The sequence below is a fragment of the Neolamprologus multifasciatus genome, chromosome 23 (assembly GCF_963576455.1).
Source record: "Neolamprologus multifasciatus chromosome 23, fNeoMul1.2, whole genome shotgun sequence".
Classification (NCBI taxonomy): Eukaryota; Metazoa; Chordata; class Actinopteri; order Cichliformes; family Cichlidae; genus Neolamprologus; species Neolamprologus multifasciatus.
This window is the reverse complement of record NC_140460.1, coordinates 40,178,219-40,205,197: the sequence shown is the minus strand read 5'-3', so window position 1 is coordinate 40,205,197 and position 26,979 is coordinate 40,178,219. Positions and strand designations below refer to the sequence as shown.

Here is a 26,979-nt window from a genome sequence, read left to right as displayed (position 1 = left end):
CACCAAATGACACATCAACCACGTTAAAGAGGAACGCTGGGGGATGATCTGTGATTCGAGCCAGGTGTGGTGAGGAGGGGAAAGGAACGCCATTGTTTGGTTTGGGCCGCAGGGTCAAACAACAGTCAGTGCTTTGTACAGTTCATGCATGTGTGTGCGCTACTAAGAAAATTGAAGCCTGGATGAAGTTGCAGGTTTTCTATTTACATGTCTTATTATTTCTATTAATTCTTCTTTGACCGTGGATCTTATTGAGCTCATCTTCTGTGTTTCACTGAACTTTAATTTTGTTTGTAACAATTCAAACCTACTGTGTGTGCGGAGGATGTACTGTAGCTGTAGCATCAGACTAACTGGAAGTCAAGTATAAGCTGCAGTGTGTGAGGATGCAAATAATGTAAATATAAAATATAAAAATATAAATGTGTCTTTATGAGCTATGTTTAATAAAAACCTACAAAAACCTTTTTTTTACCAGTTTTCACTTTAACAAAAACAGTCTGTACACAATACTGATTATTTCGTCTATACGATGCAATCACTGGATCCAAAAGGACATGTGGATGTAGATCACTTTATATTTTCTTCATAGTAACAAGGTAACGATGATTCTATTTTTTGTCTTTGATGATTATTTGTGAAATGTGCAAATGTCTCCATCTTCCACTGCTGCTCACGCACAGCTATCCATAAGCTTTTGTTGTAATTGTACTTAAAGACACACAAACAGAGTAATCACTGAGTTTATTGGTAAAGGTAATAATTCAAAATTTGTGTTGCAAAAAAAAAACGCATCACTTGAGGGCAGCAAATCAGTGCAGTCTGACCGAGGACAGCGGTTTGCTAGTTTCTTTGTAGAATAACCAGGATGCCTTGTTAAAAATGCAAGAGAATAATGTACATGGTCTCATTAATACAGGAACATAATTCATCTTGTAGCTTCTGATGAAGCTTTTATTTAATGGAAAACAGCAGCCGGTTACATGTGGAAACCACTTCATTTATGAGGAATCATGATCCGGCCATCAATAAATAAAAATAAATAAATAAATCCACAAACTTTTTTGAGAGAAGATTTTCACCAAATGATTGAAGTCAGGGTGCCTTCGATCTCCATATTTTACTAATACAGCACATCTGAAGCACGGTGCTGTACAGTGTAAACTGTAAGTCGTGTCCATAGACACAATAAATGAACCAGATAAGAAAAGCACACGAAGACTATGAAAACTACCCAATTAACCACAAATGTGTCACATAAGGTAACTATGTAAAAGAAACGTGAAAACTATGACACATGAATATATCGTTCCAGAAGGATTTTTCTTTGCGAGCAGACCAAGAAACATCACTTAAGGCTCCAGATCATGTTTTACTCCTTAAAGCAGATTTACTGAGACCATGATCTGTTCCCAGGTGTTTTTACAACATCAGTCTTTCCTTTAAACATCAACATGACAATGAATTTAGTATAAAGGTAACAAAAAATGTGAATCTGGGCCTGTTTACTCATATTACAGTAACAATCCACTATGTTATAATCACTTGAAAAAGGGGGATTCAGTGTGTACTTTTCAACATAATTTATTTCATCATTTATTTATTTCATAATTTATTTTGTACTTTTAGAGAAGCATAAATGTGCAGATTCTCAGGCTAAACTTTCGTCACACCGGAGGATCATCACACCAGCTGTACAAACAGTCCAGTTAATAAGTGGCCTCCTGCTAAGAAATGTACAAAAAATAAATAAGAATCAAAGAGCTCTGTGTGATCACGCTGTGAGCTGCAGCTGCAGCTGAGCAAACATCTGTATATCTGGTCATTTAGCAAAGTGTAACTAGAAGCAACTAAAACTGAACACTCGACTGTTCATATCTGCAAATTTGGTTACAAGAATATCAGCTATTTAAATGCTTACAATCAACAATAGCAACCGATATCAGTACAGAGATTTTTTTGAGTTACATCTACATTTTATAGTTTTGCTGCAGACGTACAGGAGGATAGTTTCACAGTTTGAGATAATGCTGCTATGGCCCGTTTGATAAATGCATCCCTCGGCTTTCTCATCACCTTTCCTGCCCACCGAGTGGCTCAGTCTCAACTGAATCTTAGCTCCAAAAAAGTTATAAATTAGAGTCAGACTGATATATTGGCTGTTGTATTTAATATCGGTATCAGCATTTACAACGTCAGATAAATGAACGTTTTTAAAGTAGAAAGAGGAGAAATGCCTTTCAATCATAGTCAGTGTTGACGTTGTAAAGTTTGTCCACCAGACGAAATGCTGCATCTTTCTTGTTGGTAACATCTTTGAAAGCCCAAACTTACCACCAGCTGATCCGAGCAAGCGATTGTTGTGACAATAAAACAAGAGGTTTTTTAAAAACAAAAAAAAACAAACACATATTGTAAATTAGGGCTGCCACAAATGATTATTTTGATAGTCGACTAGTCACCGATTATTTTTGTGATTAGTTGACTAATCAGATCATCATCCATTAAACGTAAAACGTACAGCTTATTGCACCAGCAGCATCTGCTCTTATATAACTATCATTAGCTTACAGCTTTAAGTGTTTAAGGTATGTGCTAACTAAAAATAAAGACAAGATGATAGTTTATTAAATTTTAATGAAATTTGCAGATTGTTTCGGTGAAGTTTAATAAACTCCTTGCTATCTAAAATATAACAGGACACCGGAGTAAATTCTCGAGCATCTCACACTTCTGATAATCAGCTGTCTGCTTGACGTTTATTCAGCTGTGTAAAAACTATAACTTTAATCTCAGCCAAACGATTTACTCAGGAACAAATAAAATACTGAAAAAAGCCAAACAATAACATGTTTAAGTTATCTAAGTGACTTATATATCATGTTTAACCTGAGTAGCGAAAGACGGCGGTGGGTTTGAAAACGATTAGCCGGGAGTCCGGTGTTCTCACGGCTCTAGTGAGCCTAGCCCCCGGCTAGCTATCGAGCTAGTGGGTAACAGACGTCTCCGAAAACGTCGGAGCGCTTTTGAAAATATGTGGTGTCTTGATAAACTGAGCAGATATTTGAGGTTTACACAGCTACATTCTCGCCTGAAAATATGCTAAACTTTTATTTTGTGACCCAGAAAGAATAATAAGAGTAATATTAAAACTAACTAGCTGCCGCCATTGTTGGAAACTGAGCTGGGCCGCGCTACAAATTCTGGGACACAGCTTCTTCTTCTTCGGGGTTTAACGGCAGCTGGCATCCTTGTGCATGCAGTGCTGCCATCTTCTGTCTCAGTCCGTTATTACACTCTTAAATCCTACTACTTATTCCTGCGTCTTTTGGGATCTTACAAAGCTTCAAACGACACGTCGACTATTAAATCAGTCGTCGACGATTTTGATAGTCGACGTAATCGTGACTAGTCGACTAATCGTGGCAGCCCTATTGTAAATAACTACACAATAACAAATGTTAGGCAAATCCTAAAAGAAAGAAAAAAACCATTAAAAATATCGACCAATGTATCAGGTTTCTGCATCACCAACTATTGGTCCTAAAAATCTCTTATCAGTTGTGCCTATTGTAAATCACCAGCTTAGTGTATAAATGCAAGTAAACTACATACAAAAAATAACTGTTGACTAGGACGGGTTAAATTGATGAGTGTCTCATCATAGTAAAGGTTACTGACCCCACTGTAACACCCGACTCTCCATTACAGTCACGTATTTATGTCCAATAACTAACTATAACGACACTAAAGCTCCATCACATGGTATCAAATTGTAAATGTGGTTTACTGCACTCAAAAAAAGACAGAGGCAGCATGTTTTTATCCACTCAGTAATTTATTTGTGAATAAAAAATAAACATCTCATTTCCTCGTTACAGCACTCAGACACGTTTAGTCATTTTTCAGCAATGATTTCAATCACAAAACTCTGCATCATGTTACCTACTGCAGTTTAACCCTTCAAATACTAAAACGACACAATGGCAGTGCAGATATTCCTGATTTTACAACAAGTGAAAATGCACTTAACACTGAACTAGAGAACAAATCTATACAGTAAATGTATCACTGAATACTCAATGCAGTAAACACAACCTACCATTGCATCTGCTGTAAGAAAGAACTCAATCTTCTGTTTAAGTGATCAAGCAAAGTCATTTTAAAACCTACTTAACATTTCCGCTGAACTTCCTGTTGGCTCAAGTGTTCTCCGGTTCTCTGGGGTCAGTGGCCATTTAGAGGGGAGAGCCTTTCCAAGGAATCCCCTCATTAAGTTTTCTATTAATGTTTAAATCTTCTGATATGTAACATGCTCTTCTATTGAGCCAAAGTTACTAAGTGTGGAAGTAAAAAGCTTGACATGTTGCTTTTCCAAAGATTTACAGACCCAGCTTTGAGAACCACTGCTCTACAGCACTGACCCAGCATGTTTAAATGTTAAACACAAGGAAAAGAAAGAAAAAGAGCCATTTATTGACCAAAAATAAATAAAATCAGGTTTTACAAATTTTACTTGGTTTGTTGTTTACTGCACTTATCGACAAACTCGCGAGCAGCTCCAGTTGACTGAGGTACTGAAATTTGAGAACAGGTTTGAATTTTCTGTAAAGATGTGTATAAATGTTAATTAGTCCTAAAAAAAGAAAAAGAAATCATTGTATCAAATGAAGATTATTGCAATCGTCTGTGGTGCTGCTCCTGCAATACAAACAGACAGCAGACGACATTGCATTGAGCAGAGCACACTGCATAAATCTGCAGTTTGCTGCTTGAAATTATCGGCAGTGAAGAAGATCTCACTGATCCCACAACACTGATGTCAGACTGTGATAATCATCATCAATAACTAAGGTGCATTCATACTCATATGTTCTTTAAAAATGCCACTAACACAGTAATTGTAACAAAGTACAATAGGAGTGTTTTGTTAAAAACAAGTGTGGTCATGTCTCGTGAGCCTTGAATATAGAAAAGAATCACTCCAGCATATATCACACGGTTGTTTCGTGTTTTCTAAGAAATCTTGGTTGTGATATTAAAGGTCCCAGGCTGCTTTAGCAATGTCTAAAAACACCAAAGTGACTTTTTTTAAAAGCAAATTACTCTAGAAAATCTCTCCTCAGACATCAGACAAGCTGCTGCACTCTTGGAGTCGCTGCACATGAGGCACTTCTGATTGAGGCTCAGAGGCATCACTGAACCCACCTGAGTGTGTGAAGGGGCTAAAACACTGATCTCAGTGACTCTCACGAGCTTATTAGTAAAACTGGTCTAACAATGTTATGGAACGACATGTTTCTCCTTGTGTTTAGAGTTAGGCACGTTTGCCATTAGACAAAGGTTCTAGCTCCTTGTTTGTCACCACAGGGCTGAGCTCCGTGGGCGTGGGCTGGTCCCTGGTTACTCCTCCCCTCTGCTCGTTTCGGTAGTGACGGCAGATGACCACAGCAGCGCAGGCAAAGTAGACGACAGTAAGAAGAGTGAAGTAAAAGAAGTACACCAGAAACTGTAAGAGAGATGTGCAATGGATGAGGCTTTTTATCCTGCACCTCATGAGATCCCAGCCCAAACAAAATTTTAATCCAATTTCCACTAAACTGGCAAAGAAAACCCACTATTCTCATTTGAATAAGATAATGAAGTAAAGAACCTGTTAAATGGCAAAATAACGGTTTGGAAATATGGCCACTGACAGCTGTCAGGAGGGAGCAGAAACGAGTCTCCTAACAAGTTTTCCTAAAAGCAAGGAAATCTTTGTTTGGTTGATTACACTGTGGGTTGAGCAGCAGAGTTGAGCATGTGGGTTACACCCATGGATGTGTATGGTTCTTCCACATACAACTGAGGGTGCTGTCCAGATGTTTTAACGTACAACACAGGTGTCAAACTCCGGCCCGCAGCCTAATTACATTTGGCCCGTGAAGCCATCCAAAATTACTATTAGAGCTGGCCTGCTGGTATTACACAGGTCATGTACTGCTAATACTACAATTCCCAGAATGCTCTGTTGGTGTTTTGGTGCATCAGTCACAACAGGACTCATTAGCACCCTCTCCTCTGACAATAGTCATAGCAACCATGCTAATATGCTACCGATCCCAAAATGGCTAAAAGAAAGACAGGAAACAGGAGCAGGTGGGAGAATATGATGAAAATATGATCAAATTTAATTCAGAAGGCTGCAAATACAATTTTCATTTAAGAAATGAATTCCACTGATGTGTTATTTAATTGGAACTTTGATTTTGCATGTGTGCAATATTAAGTTATATATACATTTATATAAGTTATATATATTCTTCAGTATTAAGCTTTGCTTGTTCCATACTGTTTGAGTCCATAAGAAAAGATTTCTTGTTATATTTGGAGGAAGATGTTTTTCAATGAATATTAACATTAACCTGCGACTTTGATCCAGTTTTGAGTTTTGGCCCACTGTGTATTTGAGTTTGACACCCCTGACGTAGAACATAAAACTACACCAATGGAACACATTAAGGATACAGTTGTGGTAAGAAGTTCACAAAAACTCATCATGAGCATGAATGTCATGATAGTTTTGAGCTTTTAATGATTTCATTGATCTGCTCTTTTTCCAGGGTGGAGTGATTGTGCAGCATACATCTTCAGAAAACAAGTTTGAATTTATTTTAGACTTTCTCTAACCCACAGAGGGTCAAAATTATACATACAGACTCAAATAGAGACATACCCTCACTTGAATATTTTAATAAAGTGTTGAAGTTTCTACAATGTCTTATTTTCACATGGCCAGTGCCTACCAACTTCTCATTAATGATCATGATTTACTATAACTGGGAGTTTATCTATGCAGCATAAGCAGCATTTGTTTGACAATGAACTCAGTAAACAACTAGGGAGAATTGTCAAGTTACACAATTTGGGGTCTCTTGGAGTCATTTCTAAACAACTGCAGATTCCAACTGCATGTAACCACAAATTATTCTAATTTTTCACCCCTTTGCAAAGGTCTTTGACCACAATGGCAAGAGGTATGTTTGGAGGAGTAAAGGCGAGGCTTCAAAACCTAAGAGCAGTGTATGAGCTGTCAAGCATGGTAGTGGTATCGTTATGCTCTGGGGCTGTTGTGCTGTCGGTGGCACTGGAACATTGCACAAATTGGATGGAATAATGAAGGACTTCTTCCAAACTCTTCAACTTCACCTCAGATCAACAGCTAGGTGGTTGAAACGTGGTCAGTGTTGGGTGTTCTAGCAGAGCAATGATCCCAAACACATTAAAACTGGTTTTGGATTGGATAAAGCAGCCTAACATTAAGCTTCTGGAATGACGATCCCAAAGCCCCGATCTCAACCTTACTGAAAAGAAATCTGTGGACTTTAAAAGCTGCGCCCATTCCAGGAAACCAACTAGTTTAACAGAACTATATCAAGTCTGCCAAGAAGAGCGATCAGCTTACTGAAAGCTACCTCTGGTCAAGGTGCAACTTACTAAGAGACATCCATCCATCCATCTTCATCCGCTTTATCCGGGGCCGGGTCGCGGGGGCAGCAGCCTAAGCAAAGAGGCCCAGACCTTCCTCTCCCCAGCCACCTCCTCCAGCTTATCCGGGGGAACACCAAGGCGTTCCCAGGCCAGCCGAGAGATATAACCTCTCCAGCGTGTCCTGGGTCTGCCCCGGGGCCTCCTCCCGGTGGGACATGCCTGGAACACCTCACCCAGGAGGCGCCCAGGAGGCATCCTTACCAGATGCCCAAACCACCTCAGCTGGCTCCTTTCGATGTGGAGCAGCAGCGGCTCTACTCTGAGCCCCTCCCGGATGGCCGAACTTCTCACCCTATCTCTAAGGGAGAGGCCAGCCACCCTTCGGAGGAAGCTCATTTCCGCCGCTTGTATCCGCGATCTCGTTCTTCCAGTCACTACCCACAGCTCGTGGCCATAGGTGAGGGTAGGGACGTAGATCGACCGGTAAATTGAGAGCTTCGCTTTTACACTCAGCTCCCTCTTCACCACGACGGACCGGTGCAGCGTCCGCATCACTGCAGCCGCAGCCCCAATCCGTCTGTCGATCTCCGGCTCCCTTCTCCCATCACTCGCGAACAAGACCCCGAGATACTTGAACTCCTCCACTTGGGGCAGGAACTCATCCCCGACCCGGAGTGGGCACTCCACCCTTTTCCGGCTGAGAACCATGGCCTCAGATTTGGAGGTGCTGATCCTCATTCCTGCTGCTTCACACTCGGCTGCGAACCGTTCCAGTGCGAGCTGGAGGCCCTCACCTGATGAAGCCAACAAAACCACATCAACCACAAAAAGCAGAGATGAGATTCTGAGGCCACCAAAGCGAAAGCCCTCCGCCACTTGGCTGCACCTAGAAATCCTGTCCATAAAAATTATGAACAGAACCGGTGACAAAGGGCAGCCCTTTTGTGGACTTGGAGAAGGCATTCGACCGTGTCCCTCGGGGTGTCCTGTGGGAGGTGTTGCGGGAGTATGGGGTGTCTGGCCCATTGCTATGGGCCATTCGATCCCTATACAACCGTTGCAAGAGCTTGGTTCGCATTGCCGGCAATAAGTCGGACTCGTTCCCGGTGGCTGATGGGCTCCGCCAGGGCTACTAAGAGACATTTAAAATTTAATCTAATATTATTGGGGGTGTATGTATATTTCTGAAATCTGTACGTACACTTTTCATCCTTTGTGGATTAGAGAAAATTTAAAATAAATTCCAACGTGTGCACCCAATTCTTGTTATTTTTTTAAGTCATTAAGTTAAAAAAAATATTAATAGACCAAAATTATCTTTACTTACATTCACCATTAGCACGAAACTTCTGACAACTGTAACTCCAGTTATACGACTGCATGTGGACTCTCAAATCCCAGAAACACTGGTGTGAAACATCACTGCTGTTTGACTGTTTTACCTGAGAGTGCACGTCCAAGGCCAGGCCCCTCTTATCAGTAAAGATCAGGCTGATAATGGTCTTCAGCACTGTCCCAAAGAAGGTGTTGATACCAAACACAAGAGCGCAGAGCTCCTTGGTGAGTGACGATGCAATCTGGAAACTGGCAAGACAATAACATCCAGCATGAGCAACTGTCTCGTATAAATGTATGATACGCTGTATATTCTTACTCGCTGTAGATATATTTAGGTTATTTGAAATTACATGAAGTTAAAGCAATAAAATACGTGTAGACAGACAACGTACTGAGGCTTATCAGATCAAACTTAGCGCTGTGTTATCTCATTAACGTTTTCATTAGGAGTTTAGCTGAGGGCTACATTTATTTTCTTCATTATTATGCTGTTATCAGTTGGTATAAATCATCTGAAAACAACAAAAAATGTACACCAGAGGACCTATTCTGTACGATCAACAGCACAAAACATGTCAGCTTATGTCATTATAATAGATCGTTATCCTGCTTGAGCAAAGACTGAAAAGAAGAAGAAGAAAGTACAGTTTCAGAGTTCTGATCCTCTTTTCCCAAATATTTCTAGCCTAAATCTTCCATCACAGTTTTGGCCACATTCCTATAGCACTTACTTTAATCCAGCATAGTTACAACTAAGATCATCGTAAGCAGATGCATCTTAAATAATACATTGGGCTTAGGGATTGTTTTTGGCACTTACGTGGCAATAGGCACCAGAAACTGGTAGAAGCTTCGGAAGAGTACATAACAAACATAGCAGACCCAGATGTCGTCTGTGGTTCTCATGAGAAGCAGCAGACCGGCCTGCACTGCTGTGATGATACCAATGACCAGCTCTGACCAGATGTTCCACCGAATTTTGACAAAGCCTGCTGTAAAGGACGCTATAGCACCTACGGAAAAATAAACAGGTTATAGTCTTTAAACTGATTAAGTTAAAGCACAGAGCAAGTAATCTGTAGAGAGGGACTGAGTAAGCAGTCAGCTAAGCACTACTGTCACCAATAAAATGAAAGTTATTCATATTGGACATAAGTTAGTCTGTTCTTGTCATAAAAATATCAGCAGCAGCACAGAAGTCTCCTAATCACTGTTCAATTATCAGGCTTCTGTCATCAAACCTCATTACTTACACATGACATCCAGATTATCGAAGCTGCTACCTTTAATCTTTACAACTGTTTAAAGTGCAATTATTGCCGTCTAAAGCTGACGTAATCCCCTTACAGAGTCGGGCTGGCCAATCAATCATTAAGCTTCTTCCAAACAGCTGAGCGTACGCTTTACTGCAGGCACCAGTTGCTCATCTGTTTATGTCAACACACATGTCACTTTCAGGACTACACGTTTAGAAAACCATTTTGAGCCTATAACTTTTTTACAAACATTATTTCAAAGATAATTTCAAAAAGCTAATCATCAGAATCACAGGTAGAAATCCAACAGTTCATTTCATCTGATTTTGCCCAAAAAAAGATTCAAAAGACAGGGTACCGCATGAAAACAGATTTGAATCTGTAATAATAATAATAATACTGTCAAGTATTTTCAGCCAGCAACAATATGACCCAATCATAGATGATATCCTAAGTCAAATGCTCATTGTCACCCTTCTACATGCTAATTTCCAAGAACTACAGATCCTCTAATGGTCTTAAAACCTGAGGTTTGTCCCCACAGACTCCCATATTTAAAAGCCCAACTTTAGAGCATGCTATCAAGTGGTTACAGCTCAATTCAATTGTATTTATTATATTAGCACCAAATCCCAACAACAGTCACCTCAGGGCACTTTATATTATAAGGTAAAGATCCTACAATACTACAGAGAAAACCCCAACAACCAGATGACCCCCTATGAGTAATCAATTGGCAACAGTAGGAAGGAAAAACTCCCTTTTAGCAGGAGGAAAACCTTCCAACAGAACATCGCTTTGGGGGAGGACTGATGTATGACCCCAGAAATGTAACTCTAGGGCAATACGGCCACAAATATCTATCACGATATATATTTTAAAATTTGGGATAACGATATAACTGATGCGAGACAAAATACTCCACAACATTATTAGTGCAAAAAACCCATTATTTTATTTTCACTTAAACAAGCAGCTGTTTTTTTATGTGCATTAACCTCCTAGGACCTGGCATCCACATATGTGGACATCACATTTTTGTAGGGCTGCTCGATTATGGCAAAAATGATAATCACGATTATTTGCACTGAAATTGAGATCTCGATTATTTGACTATATTTATTTAACAATAACAATGTGTTGAATAATGACTTTAAAGATTGTCAAAAATAATATAAAATAGTGTGCAAATACTGATAACAGTGCAAATGTTTGCAATATAAGAAATAAATGAAAAATGTAAACATCTATGTTTAGTGAACTTTGCAGTGTTGCTCTGTGGTGCAGCTACGACACTGTAGCAAAGTTTACACACTGTGTCTACTTGATCCACGTCTGACTCCGTGAACCCATAATGTTTCTACACCACTGAAGTTTTTTTTTTTACCTCTTTTCAACCAACAGCATCACTCTCCTCTCCAAATAACTTCTGCTTAGCTTTCCGAGCTTCCCTCGGGTCCTCTTAATCAGCGGTCCCCAACCCCCGGGCCTCGGACCGGTCCGTGAGTCGTTTGGTGCCGGGCCGCGAGAGTTGAGGCTCAGGTGTGAAATGTATAGTTTTCAGGGTTTTTATCGGTTTTCAGCATTATTTTGTTATCGTTTTTATAGTTTACTCTGTTTTCATGGGTCTTTTCACGTGTGTTATGAATAAATCTTCTTTTTTCAGTACCGGTACTAGTTTTATTTTGTTGTATTTTTCCGCGACACCTTAAAGGCCGGTCCATGAAAATATTGTCGGGCATAAACCGGTCCGTGGCGCAAAAAAGGTTGGAGACCGCTGCTCTTAATTGTTGTGACACGTGTTCGAAATACAGAGAGGTGCGCTTGATTTGCCACACGGAGCAGCGCGAGAGTAAAGCACGAGGGAGGGGCTAATAATCGGCTCAGTCATTTTTAATGATCGTTGAAAGCCCAGATCGTAATTTAGATTAAAATTCGATTAATTGAGCAGCCCTACATTTTTGGTTGTCTTATAGACTTACAGTCCAAAAAATACGGTAGTAAGGACGGCCCGCTTGCATATTCTACAAAAAAAAGTGCTTTGGTGGCTATCTGACGGACAAAAACGAAACCAGTTGCACAACACTGAAGTAGCACGTTTTTAAAAACAATTCTGGTTCATCTGTTTCATTCAATGATCCGCTTTCGCCCTTCTCGTTCTCTGTCGCTTTTGCTTTTTCTGCCATGTGCGTGTGTAAACAAAGGCATTGCGCATGCACGTTTTACCCATATTCTATTGCAATATTTCATTTTCTTATCATTGCCTGACGTTACACCGGTATTACCGTGAACGGTATAATGTGCCCCAGCCCTAGTAATGATTAGGGGTGGGGTACATGATGCTGCTTCACTTCAGCAGCATCAGGTAATGTTCACATGTTGATTAACGGTTTTCTTTCGTTTTTGATGTACTGCAGAATATTTTCATAAAATCCCAGGAAAATCCTCTTCATGTTTTTCTGTTTTATCCTCAATTACTTTATCAAAGCATCACAGCAGACGCCTTTGTGTCAAAGTCTCGCAAGTGTCAGCTTTCTTTTTATAGTTATAAAAATATGGAAATGTACTGATACGTGATCAGAATTATAATATTTCTGACTGAGGCCAAATTTCCCCGATTCAAATCGAATCGTGGATCAAATCGATTCGGGACCTTGTGAACTGGATTCAAATTGATTCTAGAAATCAGTGACGATACGCAGCCCTAGTAACAACACAGTCACATTGATTGGCCCATTCAGCACCATTGTTTCCTTTTGCGTATTCCCTGATGCTACTTCTGCTTCCATTTTTTCTAATAAACTGGAACAGAAGGGATCGACTCAAAGACAGAAACTTCACCAACTACAGCAACCCAAGAACCCCACACATTAGTATGCTGGTAACAACACTGGCCACACACAGAGAACATAACAAACTCAATACACAAGTGTAATTAAGTTTGAGGATGTGACCATCTTTCTAACAAAGCTAGTGAGCTACTCCCCAGCTAGACCCTCTGGTTACAAAAAAACACCAGCCTGGGTGTCATTACATTGGCTATATCAAGCTTTAATATCTAGTCTGGACCTAAACCATCCTTTTTCAGCTATCTAAAAGTGAATTTGCATTGAATAAAAGCCTAAAACTCCAAAAGCTGCTTTTGTATATGTGTGGACAAGTCCTTACTTTAGTCTTAAATAACAACACATATCATCTTTCTTCAGCTCTTCCTGACTCTCTCAAATTGGTTCCTGGAAAAAAAACACCCAATTATCTTCTATCGCACTTTTGCTTCGATCCGAGTCTTTCATGAAGATGTGGGTCTATCAGAGTCATTATCATAGATTTTTCTCCCTAAAAAATAAAGGTCCTGCAGATTGTGTCCTACATTAAGTCATGTTTGATGCTATCACTGCAAAGCTAAATACATCCTGCCAATCTTTAAATTAGACAATGGCTGAGATTTAGTTTATACTTTGCACAAGTTGTTACATTTTTTGTATCTAAATGTAGCAAGTTGCTGCATGTGGACACGCAGCAACACCGAGCTGGATACAAAACAGATTACATTTCAATAAAACTATTTTTAAAAATGTCTGGAAATGTCTCACTGAGCAATGTAGAAGCTGCTTCCACTCCCCCATTGTAAACGTTCTTGTTCTCAGTGGCAGGGTAGACTTTGTTCCACAGGATGTGGACGTAGAAGAGCACCAGGTAATACCCTGTGGAGTTGAACACCCACCACAGGGACCAGAGCCTCAGGTTTGGCCTCTTCAGCACATTTCTAACCTCCAGAAGCATCTGCATGAACACAGAATCCTTCCAGGTTGACGCAGGACATGGAGGGGCAGCAAAGGATGGCCCTCCATCTTTTGGGTTCATTTTGTCCAGTTCAGATTTGGTGGCTACTTCTACCAGTTCCTTTTCCTCCTGATTCGTCCGGTTGAAAAACAAGGAGCGTTTAGGCCAGGGCAGGCAGAGTGAGAGCAGCAAACCAAAGCTGACAAACCCCAGAGAGATACTGTTGAGGGTGTAGAAGGTGATGTTTCCCAAGGACATGCACAGCTGGCCCAGGATAGAGCTGGTGAAAACGCCCAGGAGGACTGAGGAGCGCGAGTAGCCGGCCACGCGCTGGTAGAGGACCGGGTTGACCAGGGAGAAGATGTAGGAGGAGTAGGCGACACGGCAGGCCATGGTGATGCCGTAGAAGAACTCCATAAACTGCATCTGAAGCAGCGTACCGCCAAGCAGCAGGATGATCCAGATGACCACCTGACTGACGCCCTGAATAATCAGGACCGGCTTATAACGCAGAAGATCCGTTAGCAGGAAGGCTGGTACCAGCACAGCCATGTAGGAATACGTCAGCACTGGAGTGATCTCATTGGTCACCTGGAAATAAATCAATCAAATAAGACGTGGGGAAAAAAAAAAAGCAAAATCAAGCTTGAGTCTTACACGAACCTTTCTGACAGCGCACTTTCTACCCTAAATAGTGCCAACAATTACAGTTTATTTACTTTTAAAAGAAGGTTTAAAGAAAGTTCAACGAAGCTGTAAATAAAAACCAACATTGCTGGCATTCTTCTTCACATCTGTAAGGATACAACTAACATACAATTAAAATACAACAAAGATCATGAATGCAAATGCAAATATTGCTTGTTTTGGCCAACCAATAATTCAAAATCCCCTGACCATCCTCATCAAGCAAATGTTCTGCAAGAGCTTTGATGCAAAACACAATTCTGCATCACTTTAGTATTTTGCAAATACCAGCCTACTATCTTAACTGTGCACACTGTTATGGTCACAGTAACAGTCGTAACAGTGTACAAGATAAAGGGGAGGGTTTTTTACTGATGAATAACAGCTGTGGCTTCAGTGGGGGTGAAAAAGAGAAATTTCACATAACTTTGCGCAATCATGTGAAAAAATAAAGAAACCTTTTGTGTTTCTTCATGAATTAAGAGGGTAAGTAGCAGCCAGCTGCTGCTAATAAAATGATTTATTAATTGATTTATCATCAGGAAGTGCGACCAACTCTGTAAAAGCAGAAATGTGAGCAGTTTGCTGGTCTGGAGCACTCAGACGTGTTAAAATACCAAGGAGGAAACACCTGAGCAATGATCTTAAAGAAGCAACTGTTACTTCCCATCAACATTTCAGTGATTATAAAGGCATCTCCACACAATCTCAAGTCAGAAAGATTATTCATAAGCAAAGGGAAAGTATTTAAGAGTCAAATGTGAGGCCATCTGTCCAACATCTAAAGTTTGGCCTGAACCGGATCATCCAAAAGGACGATGTCCCCAGCACAGCAGCAAATTAACAAAAGAATGGCTAAAAAAAAAGAAAGAAAGAGATAAGAAGAATGAAGATTTTCAAAGGTCCAGTTAAAGTCCAGACCTCATCCTGACTGAAATGCTGTGCATAAGTTAACACCTGTAAACATAAAACTGTGAAAACTTTCTTTTTACATAAATGTCAAAGGAGCTTGGAGAGAAAAGCGTCTGGACTTCTTTAAGTTGCTTGAAGACGTTTCACCTTCATCCGAGAAGCTTCTTCAGTTCTAAGGTCAAATGGTGGAGAGTCCCAGATATAAACCTAGTGGGAGTTTCCCCCCACAGAGGGACAAAAGGACCCCCTGATGATCCTCTAATCGCCTGAGCCAAGGTGTGAAACTGGGTGTGGGTCCCAATCAGCCAGAGTTTCAGGTGAGCTCATTGTGAAACCTGGCCCCACCTTATCATGTGATTTCCTGAGGTCAGATGGCCCAGGATGTGAGTGGGCGTTAAGGCGTCTGGGAAGGGATCTCAAAACTGGATTATAGATGGCAGACAGTTGGTGTCGTAAACCACCGCCTCTGTTCAAAGATGGTCGCTCACAGTGGACATAGATGCTTCTTTCACTCCTCTTTCAAACCATCTGTCCTCTCTGTCCAAAGTGTGAACATTGGCATCCTCGAAAGAGTGACCTTTGACCTTTAGATGCAGATGGACAGCTGAGTCTTGTCCTGTGGAGGTGGCTCTTCTGTGTTGTGCCATGCGCTTGTGAAGTGGCTGTTTGGTCTCTCCGATGTAGAGGTCTGGGCATTCCTCGCTGCACTGTACAGCAAACACCACATTGTTAAGTTTGTGTTTTGGAGTTTTGTCTTTCGGATGTCTCATCAGGGGGTCCTTTTGTCCCTCTGTGGGGGGAAACTCCCACTAGGTTTAAATCTGGGACTCCCCACCATTTGACCTTAGAACTGAAGAAGCTTCTCGGATGAAGGTGAAACGTCTTCAAGCAACTTAAAGAAGTCCAGACGCTTTTCTTTGCAAGCTCCATTGACTACGATGACCTGGATGACTGAGAACCTTCACAGACTTTTTACATAAATGTAAACAATCATGTAAGATAAGCTGGAACTTGAGAAACCTTACGTAGTACTTGAAAAACCATTCACCTAGGGCTGGGCGATATAAACGATATAAATTTGGCCAATGATAGAGATTTTGACTATACCGCTCTATCGTGATAGCGCATGTTGATGATGTCATCAAGCTGCGCCTGTTTTGGTCGAAAGCATCGCAGCAGCCAAAACCATTATCATCTGCAAATTATGCCGACAGTCACAGCAAAGAGATGAAGCACTTTTGAAATATGGGGAAAGCCGAAAACTGCGCTTCCTCCACTTCCGTAACATTGATTCATTAATGCTGAATTCTCTCGCAGCTGCTCTGTTCCCATGTTGTGGCAGTATATTAATAACTAACCTCGTATTGTGGGTGAATAATCTTAGTTGTTCTTCTGACTGAAGTTTGGCCCGTGTACAGCATCCTGCTACGCGATTGCATTTGTCCCTGACCACCAGAATCCCTCACGTTAACTTTTATCGAGTGGAAAAAAACGTTGGCGTTCATCCTCCAGCCTCACTGTGCTAATGTTATGCTAACATAGCTGTGTCGCTAGCAATCACGTAGTACATCATTATATACCAGGTAGTCCAACTTCAGTAACCCTGCAAACACCACTGCTGTTTAGTTTTCTGTCTTCATTTATGTTGGAAGTGGTAGCAGAGCTGTACGTTTGAATTAGTTTCAAAAATCTCTCAGTCAGAACATGGTATGAAATGTTTAGGTGGAAACTAGCGAGCTAACTTCCTGTTAACTTCTAACTCCGTTATATTTAATAAATTCTTTTTTCATGGATGCCTGGATGTTAAACTTAATTGTTACACCCGACAAAGCAGCAACGCTGATGATTTTATTAAAGATGAAAGAATTTAGACCGTTTTTAACTCTTAGTGTTCGTTTGACTTTGAGACCTGAAACAGACGGAGTTTTGGACCCAGATTACTCCGCGAAGCTCCTCACTACGGCAGCCGTAATGCTCTGACAATCCATCAAAACATTTTTTAACAGATTTCTGCAGCCCAAATCGGTTCGAGGTCAGTAAGCACAACCAGAATTCATACATAAGGCACACTCTCGATTTTTGAGAAAATTAAAGGATTTAAAGTCCTTATAGTGTGGAAAACACGTTATACAGAAGAAAAGAATATATCGCGATATATATCGTTACCGCACATGCTTCAAATTATATCGCGATATGGATTTTAGGCCATATCGCAGAGCCCTAGATTCTCCCCAATCACCTTCTGTTTAACTGACTTCTATCACAGCTGACTTCATGACAGTGGAACTGGTTAAAGCATGGACATCTGTCTGGCACTGATGTTTGTTTCACAAATACCAGCTTCACCGGGACTGATGACAGAAACTGCTTGTTCCCTGGAATCCCAAAAACAGGAAAATCGATTGACTAAAGCTCTTAAATAACCTCAGAGGTAAACAGATATTTCTACATGGAGTTCAGCTCTGCTGTAAACCTGCTGTTCTGGTCTTTGGAAGTGTTTTTCCACATGCTGTCGACACATTGGCAGCTCACCTCTTGCTTATGGCCAGGCCAATAGGAAAACAAGAATACTGATCACTTTCCAGTGACCCCACTCTACAAACAAGTCTAACTCCACATATGCAGTTACACTGACCCACTCTGAAAGAATGTGAACTTTGACCACAGTAATATGGATCAGTAAACTCCCCACAGGGAACTCATTAATTCTATTGTGCAATACATGCTTAACTGCAGAGCTTGTTAGAGTCTCAGAGGTTAACTTTTTGGACTGCTCGTGACTTTCAACTCTGCAAAACTCCTGTAAGCAAGACTGTAACTGGAAGGTCTTGTCTCTCGTAATGTTGATGGGCAATATGGCCAAAAATATTTATCACAATATACATTTGAAAATTTGCAATAACGATATAATTGACGATATAATTGACGTGAGGCAAAATATTTTACAACTCCACAACTTTATTAGTGCAAAAAAAAAACACAAAAAAAACTCCATCAATGTATTTTCACTTAAACAAGCAGATGTTTTTATGTGCATTAAAGTTATAACAGTGCAAATTCCTCACTGACAGTTTAACCAAAAGGCATTTTCAGTGGAAACTGGCCGACATATCCTCAGCATAACCATGTATAATATCCACAAAACTTAAAAAGAGGTTATACACACACAATACGGTAATATTATGTTGAAGTAGGGCTGGGCTATATCATACCGTTCACGGTAATACCGGTGTAATTTTGGGCAACGATAGGAAAATGAAATATCGCGATAGAATATGGGTAAAACGCGCATGCGCCTTTGTTTACATACGCACATGGCAGCGATGCAGAATGAGAAGAGCGAAAGTGGATCGTTGAATGAAACGAATGAACCAGAACTGGTTTGTAAAAATGCTGCAACTTCAGTGGTGGAACTGGTTTAGCTTTCGTCCGTCAGATACACAACAAAGCACATTATTTGGTAGAGCATGGTAGCGGGCTGTCGTTATTACCGCGTTGTTTGGAAAATACGGCACACTTAAAATCAATCCTTTGATTTTTCTGAAAGTCGACTGAGCCCCTTATAATCCCGTGGGCCTTATGTATGAACTCTGGTTGTGTTTACTGACCTCGAAACGATTTTATGTCAAATATCAAATGTTTTAGTACGACTTTGCTAAGCTACGAAGCCACACCGCTTGATGGATTGTCGGAGCATTACGGCTATCGTAGGCAGGCGCCTCGCGGAGTGATACGTACTGTGCTTCAACATAAAATTACCGTATTGTGTGTGTATAGCCTCTTTTTAAGTTTTGTGGATATTATACATGGGTATGCTGAGGATATGTCGGCCAGTTTCCACTGGAAATGCCTTTTGGTTAAACTGTCAGCGAGGAATTTGCACTGTTACATGTTTATATAACTTTAATACAGATAAAAAAAAACAGCTGCTTGTTTAAGTGAAAATACATTGATATTTTTTTTTTGCACAAATAAAGTTGTGGAGTTGTAAAGTATTTTGTCTCGTGTCAATCATATCGTCAGTTATATCGTTATCGCAAATTTTCAAATGTATATCGTGATAAATATTTTTGGTCATATCGCCCTGCTCTATGTTGAAGCACAGTACGTATTATTGCGCGAGGCTCCTGACTACGATAGCCGTAATGCTCCGACAATCCATCAAGCCAAGCGGCTTCTTAGCTTAGCAAAGTCGTACTAAACCATTTTTTGACAGATTTTCGAGCGCCGTGTAGCACATAAATTCGGTTCGGTAATAACGACGGCCCGCTAGCATGCTCTACCAAAAATAGTGCTTTGTTGTGTATCTGACAGACGAAAGCCAAACCAGCTCCATACCACTGAAGTTGCAGCATTTTTACAAACCAGTTCTGGCTCATCTGTTTCATTCAACGATCCACTTTCGCCCTTCTTATTCTGTTGCCGCTGTGCTTTTTCCGCTATGCGTGTATGAAAACAAAGGCACTGCAAATGCGCGTTTTACCCATATTTTATCGCGATATTTCATTTTCTTATCATTGCCTAACATTATACCAGTATTACCGTGAACGATATGATATGGCCCAGCCCTAATGGGAAGGTTACCAGTCAACACAAACTTTCATCAAATTACAGAGAAATGTGCATCACTCACCTGCTCTCTGGTGAAGTTCTTCTCAGGGCTCAGCAGATATGGCGTGATGAAGGGCTCCCCGGGTTTTATGGATGACATAAACCCGTAGAAACACAAGAAAATCACAGACCACTTCCACTTTCTGGGATCTCTGGCTTCATCCTCTCCAGAGGGAGACTCTGCAGCAGTGGCGGCCATCGCTACATCCCCGTCTTCCTGCCGCTCGGCGTCTTCAGATGCTTTCTGATCCATCTCTTTCTCCCCATCTGATCTGTCCCCACTTCCTGCTGTGTCCTCTGCTACCATTGCACAGGCGTTATCAAATCAGCATGCGAGGATTCTTTTCGATAAGAAAAGCTGCCGACTTTCCACCTGGAATTTATGAAGAAAACAAACTCAACTCCTCTGCCTCTCTGTGTCAGAGAGGGCTGAACTGGAGAGAACGAACCATCCGACGAGCTGGTTAAAAAGCTACATGCTGCTGCTGGCGTGTAAGAGAAAATGTTGACCTTTGCTCCATTCCTCTCTCTGACATTGTCAGACAGAAAGCTTTGCAGCCGCTCAGTCCAATGTCATTGTTCCTGAAAAACACAATCAATCATGTGAGCTGCGCAGTCTGTTCTGACACAGCAGGTCTTAGCTTTAACTCTCACTATTAATCTGTGTGACAAACAAGATTTTCATGCAAAGCCCCCCACCCCCGATTTGACAGTTTTCTTCACGTGTTACAGTAAACCAAATGTTTCTGTGCATTTCCATGAATATTGGAAGATATTGAAAAACACTTCCTAGAACTGCAATCCACCTGACCTGTGTGTCTCCATACTTATCAATAACTCTTATCAATGCTGGTCTGCTGCGCCTTGCAAAACGGTGATGGCAGTGCAACTTTTGCACACCTGAAGGGCATGAAATCCTTTTTAAAAAACAAAAAAGAAAACAAGCAATTCTTCCACGATGTTTAAATTTAAAAATAAAGTTATAATTAATTTTTGTATTTTCTACTTAAGTTTTTCATTCATGTGCTTTGCTTTGTGATAACCACACACTGTGTTTACGAGGCATCTTACCACAAAAACAATCTATTATAGTTCTTAGTCTGTGTCAGTGTCACATCTGAGTAGGCAAGCAGAAACTACAGCTTATATCAGGTACAATCAGTAGGCAAAACTGTAAAATTAATGAAAATACAGGTGAAAGTCCAAAATGTACACCCTTTTTTATATTTTCCAAACACATCCAGCTGGCCAGACTGGAGTCTTTGCTGTCCCGATTTTGGGCCCCAAGCCTTATCTTTTACACACCTGGTTTATATGGTTATGTCGTACCTAAGCCATGGCCTCAACACACTACTAATAATCCAGCCACAGATACCGCTAAGGGTAATTTAAGATGCTCCTTTATATTCCGAGGTGTTGCCACAGTGGCTAATTGTGCTTGTTTTAACTGGCGTAGATATTACCCTGCATGCCCCTACATGGCTGTATCTGCACTCTTATATGTAGCTGTGCACTACTAGAAGTAGTATCCAGGCTCAGCTAGCTATCTGGTAGAAACTGCCTCGTTATATTAAGACAAAAGCAATATGTTTTAATTTGTGGGTGAAAAGGACAACAACAGTGCAGTGGCCTCGTTTAACTGCAGCCTAGTATTAAAAGCTCTATATAAGCAATCACATCGGGATAAAAAAAAATAACAGCAACCGGTGAAGCTTTTTATAATTAATGCACTAAATATCTTCCACTTATTCAATGGAGGGCTGTAGATAGAAAGACGGATAGATAGATGAGAAAAGCATGCTGTTTCTAGTTGATAAGTGTGTCTGGTGCTGCTGCAAACCCTGTTGCTCTTTCGAAGAATCGCCAGGTGAGGCTCACTGAGAAGGAGGAGCTCCTGAACTCGAGTAACTCCGAGGGAAACCGTGGATCTTGCTTTTTGTAACCTGGTGCTGCTGTTGCTGCCTACTCCATATAAATGAGCGGCAGAAACATTCAGATACATGGCAGGTTACGCGGAGGTTAAACGGAGCATGCGCAGAGACGTGGAAAACCGTATTCACCTGTTTTCCCAGTATGTGTTGTAACTTGAAGCATGACTTTTTAATGGCAGTTCCTTCACCGAAGTGAAAAAAAAAAAGAGTTTTTAAGAAAATAATTTGAGGTTTTTTTTCTTCAATTAGACTGTTAGCCTAATCTTGTTTACTGACTTACTAAAAAACTCGCAAATATTGTGCATTTATATGCTAATGTTGCTAAACTTTGGGCAAAATTTACCAAACAATATACTTAACTTTCTTACTTATTTATTTTAGCGTGATACATCAGCACAACTCCAGGGTTGATCTGGCTTTCTCCTGACTGAACTTCAGCCTCATTTCCAAATTTTAGGTAACAACAAGTTACACAACTACTTTACAGGGAAGCAAAGTGTGTTAGCATGTCAGTGTTTCACATTAGCTCGACTTATTCCTACGTTAGCTGCCAAACCTGGCTGTATTTAGGAGATTTGTTTGTGCTGCTGGAACAACGACCGAGACGTGCCGACTTCAGTTTGTAGCTCAATCACCCCGAACTGAGGCTGCTAGCCAACTGGCTAATAGCACATGGGCATAAAAAACAGTGCCGTCGTGACGCCTTCACTGCCACTAATAAATGACAGTGTTTGAAGCTATTAGCCGACCTATCTGGTGTCACACCATCAGACAGACTTTGCATTAATGAAGCGCAGTTTACATATCTCTAATCCTGGTAAATACGAAGAGGAACAAGGCATACCTTGTGCGTTCCTTTTGAGATGCAGCGCCTTCTTTCTTTCGCTCTGACTTCTGGGAAAAGTAGTTTTAGCCTTGATCTCTACCGTGTCGCTTACTAAAGCCAATAGAGTTGGGTTTTTAATACAACAGTAACCCGTAAATTGTAGATTGTGTACTATACATGCACAAGAGTCTCTTCTAATTCTGATTTTTATTTATTTCTCATTTTTATTTATATCTCATATTCGCCAGGAAGGGTATCCCGCGTTAAGCTGCGGTAACCCTTGAGGCAAGAGAGCAAAATACCTTTGCCTTCATCGCCATCTGCTGTGAAGTTGTTGCTTCTGCCGATTGGTGATAAAAGGTTGGAGATAAATTGGTAGGCTAGAGGGGACGGGGGCGGGAGTAGCAGGCCACATTATTATGTCTCCAAAAGTTTCCAGCGTTTTCAGTGGGAGAAACGTTTCGTCACTCATCCAAGTGACGTCTTCAGTCTCAGCTAATGTATAATGACTGAAACCAGCCCACTGAAGGAACAATGGGCTGGGAGGTCAATTCCTTAATCATAATTATGCAAATTCTCATGACCATTGATCAACAACCACTGATCAGTGGTACAGTGGGGCATTATTATGTCCCAGTTACGCCTGTACCCGTCATGGACCAGGCATGTTTACATAAGTAGTCACCCCCGAATTCCAAATACAGTAAAACGTCTCTTGGGAAACAAAAAAATACTATACACTATATATACATTCAACGTGCTTTAATGGGCCTTTTTGAAAAATATATATCTTGAAAACTTTTTATATATGTTCAAACTTTATACCATAAAATGTTTATACAAGTTGTAACAAGTAGATTGAATTTGATTTGAAACAGAATGACACAGAATTCAGCTGTGTGTAAAAATGAACATGGACTTGATCCAGATAGAGGAAATTCCTTATTACCAAAGTGAGAACATTAGATGGCAGCAATGCAGCACGTAAACGTAATATGAAATCTGGGCAAGGACATTTAAATAATACACAATATCCACACTGCCCTGCAGCAAGAGTATAGAGACCTGGACTTTGTAATGATTCGTCTTATTTTAAACCCTTATAAGTAATCTACCATAAGTCGCAGTTGGTTTAGTTGATTGTGTGTGACAATAGTAGCTAATAGATAAAAATGTTAGTCAATTAAAAACCAGTTGTCATAAAAAGCTACATTTTATTTCTTTAAAATGTATTTAATCCTCTTTCCAGCTGCTCACACATGATAGTAATAACAGTTTTATTCATACAGCACCTTTAAAAACAAATGTTTTCCAACGTGATTTGGCAAACAAGCAAAAGCAGGAAGTCATTCAAATCTGAAATCTAAACTGTAAGGGCAAACAAGACTAGATACATTTTTTTTAAGTTCAATATAAAAAAGAACAGAAGCAAAAAAAACCCTAAAAAAAAACAAGTCAGGAAATGGAAATGAAAGATATTTACAGCTGTAAGATGACATCATCAGGTCCAAATTCCCCTACATAAGACTTTAAATAGTTTACATGAGCCAAATAAAAAATATATGGCTATTGCATTTTTTTTAATGGAGCACAGATTCTACTGGTGGCCATGTTTGCTATTCAGTCCACGATTTTGGTGCAAATTCAGTGGCATTAATATGTATTAAATGGTGCAGAGAGGATTTACTCTAATAACTAAACTTTGGACAATTAGACAAATTAAAACGACCAATATTTCCTTCTTTATATATTTAAAAGCAGTTTGTTTTCTAGAAGTCTTGAGATAAAAAAAAAAAATCACCCAGCGCTCAGAGAACTGTTCCAATGCCCTCTGAGGTCTGAGATGTTGACCTGCTGAACCTTGACCCTGACATCCTTTCCTGTCTGAGCTTTCTATGAAGAAGCAGTTTCATCTTCTTCCTGAACTTCTCTCCCACAAAGGCGTAGAGGAAAGGGTTGATGCAGCTGTGCAGCAGAGCCAGGCAGTGGGTTGCAACCACCGCTGTGCTCACCGACCTCCTCATAGCACAGTTGAACTGTACTACATTAGCCCTCAGCAGTATGTCTACCATGATGGTTATCTGGTATGGTGTCCAGCAGAGCAGAAATGCAATCACCACGGTTATGATCACCCGCATGGCTCGGTGCTTCTGGAAACCACGAGTGAGCAGCAGCCGTGCAACAGTGACGCTGTAGCAGGAGATCATGACAATCGCAGGGACCAAAAAGCCAAAAATATGAATGAAACCCCGAGTGGCGATCCGCCATACGGTGGAGCTGCCGATGTCAAAGCTCACAGAACAAAACATCTTCTCGGCATCTTTCTTATTGACATCATTAAAAAGAGCAGGAAGAGCGAGCGCACAACCGAGGGCCCACACCGCTGTGCACAGCATTTTGCTGCACATCTTCTGACGGCTCTTGAGTGTCTCCCTGGCGTGCACAATCACAAGGTAACGATCGATGCTAATGCAGGCAAGGAAGATGATGCTGGTGTAGAAGTTTGCATCCATGACGAGGTTGAGGAATTTACACAGGAAGTCTCCAAAGATCCATCCTTGGATCAGTGCTACAGCAAAGAACGGGAGCGTCAGAGCCATCAGTCCGTCTGCTATGGTCAGGTGGAACAGGTACACATCTGATGGAGTCAGAGTTTGTTGGCTGGTCCTGATCACCCATCCTACCAGCAAGTTTCCTGGTATAGCCAGTAAGAAGATGCCTAAAAGGATTAAAAATAGGGTAATAGCTGCTGAAGGTTCCATTGGTTTGTGTCCACATTCGAAGATAGCTCGATCTGGAGTGTATGTGCTGGATTCATTGGACCCATTGGAGTCATTTCTAAAGTAATCGTCTTCAAAGACATAGATATATGACATGGCTGTAGATGGAAAACAGATTGATATTAGTGCACTACCAACACTATGCAAAAACAGGAAGTGTATGGACATAAGTAAATTTTTTTGGGGGGTGGCTGTAGCTCAGGTGGCAGAGCAGGTCAGCCACTAATCAGAAGGTTGGTGGTTTGATCCCAGGCTGCCTCCTGGCTGCATGCCAAATATCCTTGAGCAAGATACTAACCCCATGTTTGCCTACTGGTGGTGGTCAGAGGGCCCGGTGGCGCCTGTGTCCGGCAGCCTCGCCTCTGTCAGTGCGCCCCAGGGCAGCTGTGGCTACAATGTAGCTTGCCATCACGAATGTGTGAATGACTGAATGTAGTGTAAAGCGCTTTGGGGTCCTTAAGGACTAGAAAAGCGCTATACAAATGCAGGCCATTTACCATTTTTGACTTGTAAAAATGGTATAATTTGCTTTAATATAGCTTTAAACCAAACTTGTGCTGAACTAAACAGCTGCCACTGTGACAGTTTAAAGAACATCTTTAATAAATTATAACCTCCAGAGAAGTGCCTGACCTGATCTGATTAACTCGTTTTATTTTTTCACATATTATATATATTTTATTCTCTATATGTGGTATTTATTTATTATAAATTGCTTTCAGTTCTCCAATTTTGTTGTACTATTGTACATAGTGTGACTGTCCAGTGAAAATAAGACTTAAAGTTAAATGAGATGCAGCACAATTAGGAAACACTGATACAGTGACTCAGTAATTAGATTACAGAGAAATATCTGTTTAATATAAGCTACGATTATTGTATCAGCTCCTAAGTGAAGGCTTAAAATATGTTTCATAGCTTAAAAGTCTTTTGTCATTTTTTCTGGTATGATATTTGTTATATATGATGTAATTTTATATATAAAAAGTCCCAGTTTATCACTTTAATTCTGCCCTTTTATTCGTTCTTTCATGTGTACCCATCTATATAAGAAGAATGTATTAAATTAGACACTCACCTCTGAAGATGACAAAGGCTGGGCACCCAAATGAGTCTGATGGTCAAGAGCAACTCTTTAAACATGATACAATTTGGGGATTTTGCGCAGCACTGACCCAATGTCCTGTCTCCTTCCCCCATGTGTTACAGCACACAGCATACAGCTTGTGTCATCACATGTTTTTGAAACGTCTTTAAATGAAGATGTTGCGACATATACTTAGAGCACAGACGCAAATATAAAATGAATTCTCCAGTTTGTGTCACAGCGGTTGCTCACGGTGACAGTTTACAGCAGCAACAACTTTCTTCAGGTAATTATTAAC

At 40.6% G+C, this 26,979-nt stretch overlaps 2 protein-coding genes and 1 long non-coding RNA gene across 5 annotated transcripts in view; all 3 read right to left on the bottom strand.

Moving 5' to 3' along the window:
• Nucleotides 1-3,194: 3,194 nt before the first annotated feature.
• slc19a1 (solute carrier family 19 member 1) lies at nucleotides 3,195-22,999 on the bottom strand. 2 transcript variants are annotated; one of them, XM_085151067.1, is made up of 6 exons: nucleotides 22,833-22,999; nucleotides 20,080-20,639; nucleotides 13,658-14,438; nucleotides 9,629-9,821; nucleotides 8,913-9,054; nucleotides 3,195-5,509 (listed from the first exon to the last, which is right to left on the bottom strand). In XM_085151067.1, exons 2-6 carry the CDS (start codon nucleotides 20,362-20,364, stop codon nucleotides 5,318-5,320), a joined length of 1,593 nt encoding a protein of 530 aa, XP_085007193.1. In that variant the 5' UTR covers nucleotides 20,365-20,639; nucleotides 22,833-22,999; the 3' UTR covers nucleotides 3,195-5,317. The 2 variants fall into 2 exon arrangements, with proteins under 2 accessions (XP_085007193.1, XP_085007194.1); XM_085151068.1 differs by lacking the exon at nucleotides 22,833-22,999 and adding an exon at nucleotides 21,898-22,825.
• Nucleotides 14,546-20,073, bottom strand: LOC146492325 (uncharacterized). The gene is made up of 2 exons (XR_014872337.1): nucleotides 17,966-20,073; nucleotides 14,546-17,685 (listed from the first exon to the last, which is right to left on the bottom strand). It is a non-coding gene; the product is annotated as an uncharacterized LOC146492325 (long non-coding RNA).
• A 342-nt stretch (nucleotides 23,000-23,341) lies between the features above and the next one.
• Nucleotides 23,342-26,979, bottom strand: part of LOC146492323 (C-X-C chemokine receptor type 2-like) — a 13,272-nt gene continuing 9,634 nt past the window's right edge. The window contains exons 2-3 of one of the 2 annotated variants that reach the window (XM_085151084.1): nucleotides 26,673-26,979; nucleotides 23,342-25,692 (exon numbers count right to left, since the gene is read on the bottom strand). The exon at nucleotides 26,673-26,979 is cut by the window's right edge and continues 2,450 nt beyond it. In XM_085151084.1, coding sequence (XP_085007210.1) covers nucleotides 24,623-25,690 — 1,068 coding nt within the window. In that variant the 5' untranslated portion in view covers nucleotides 25,691-25,692; nucleotides 26,673-26,979 and the 3' untranslated portion in view covers nucleotides 23,342-24,622. The other variant, XM_085151083.1, reaches the window with a different exon arrangement.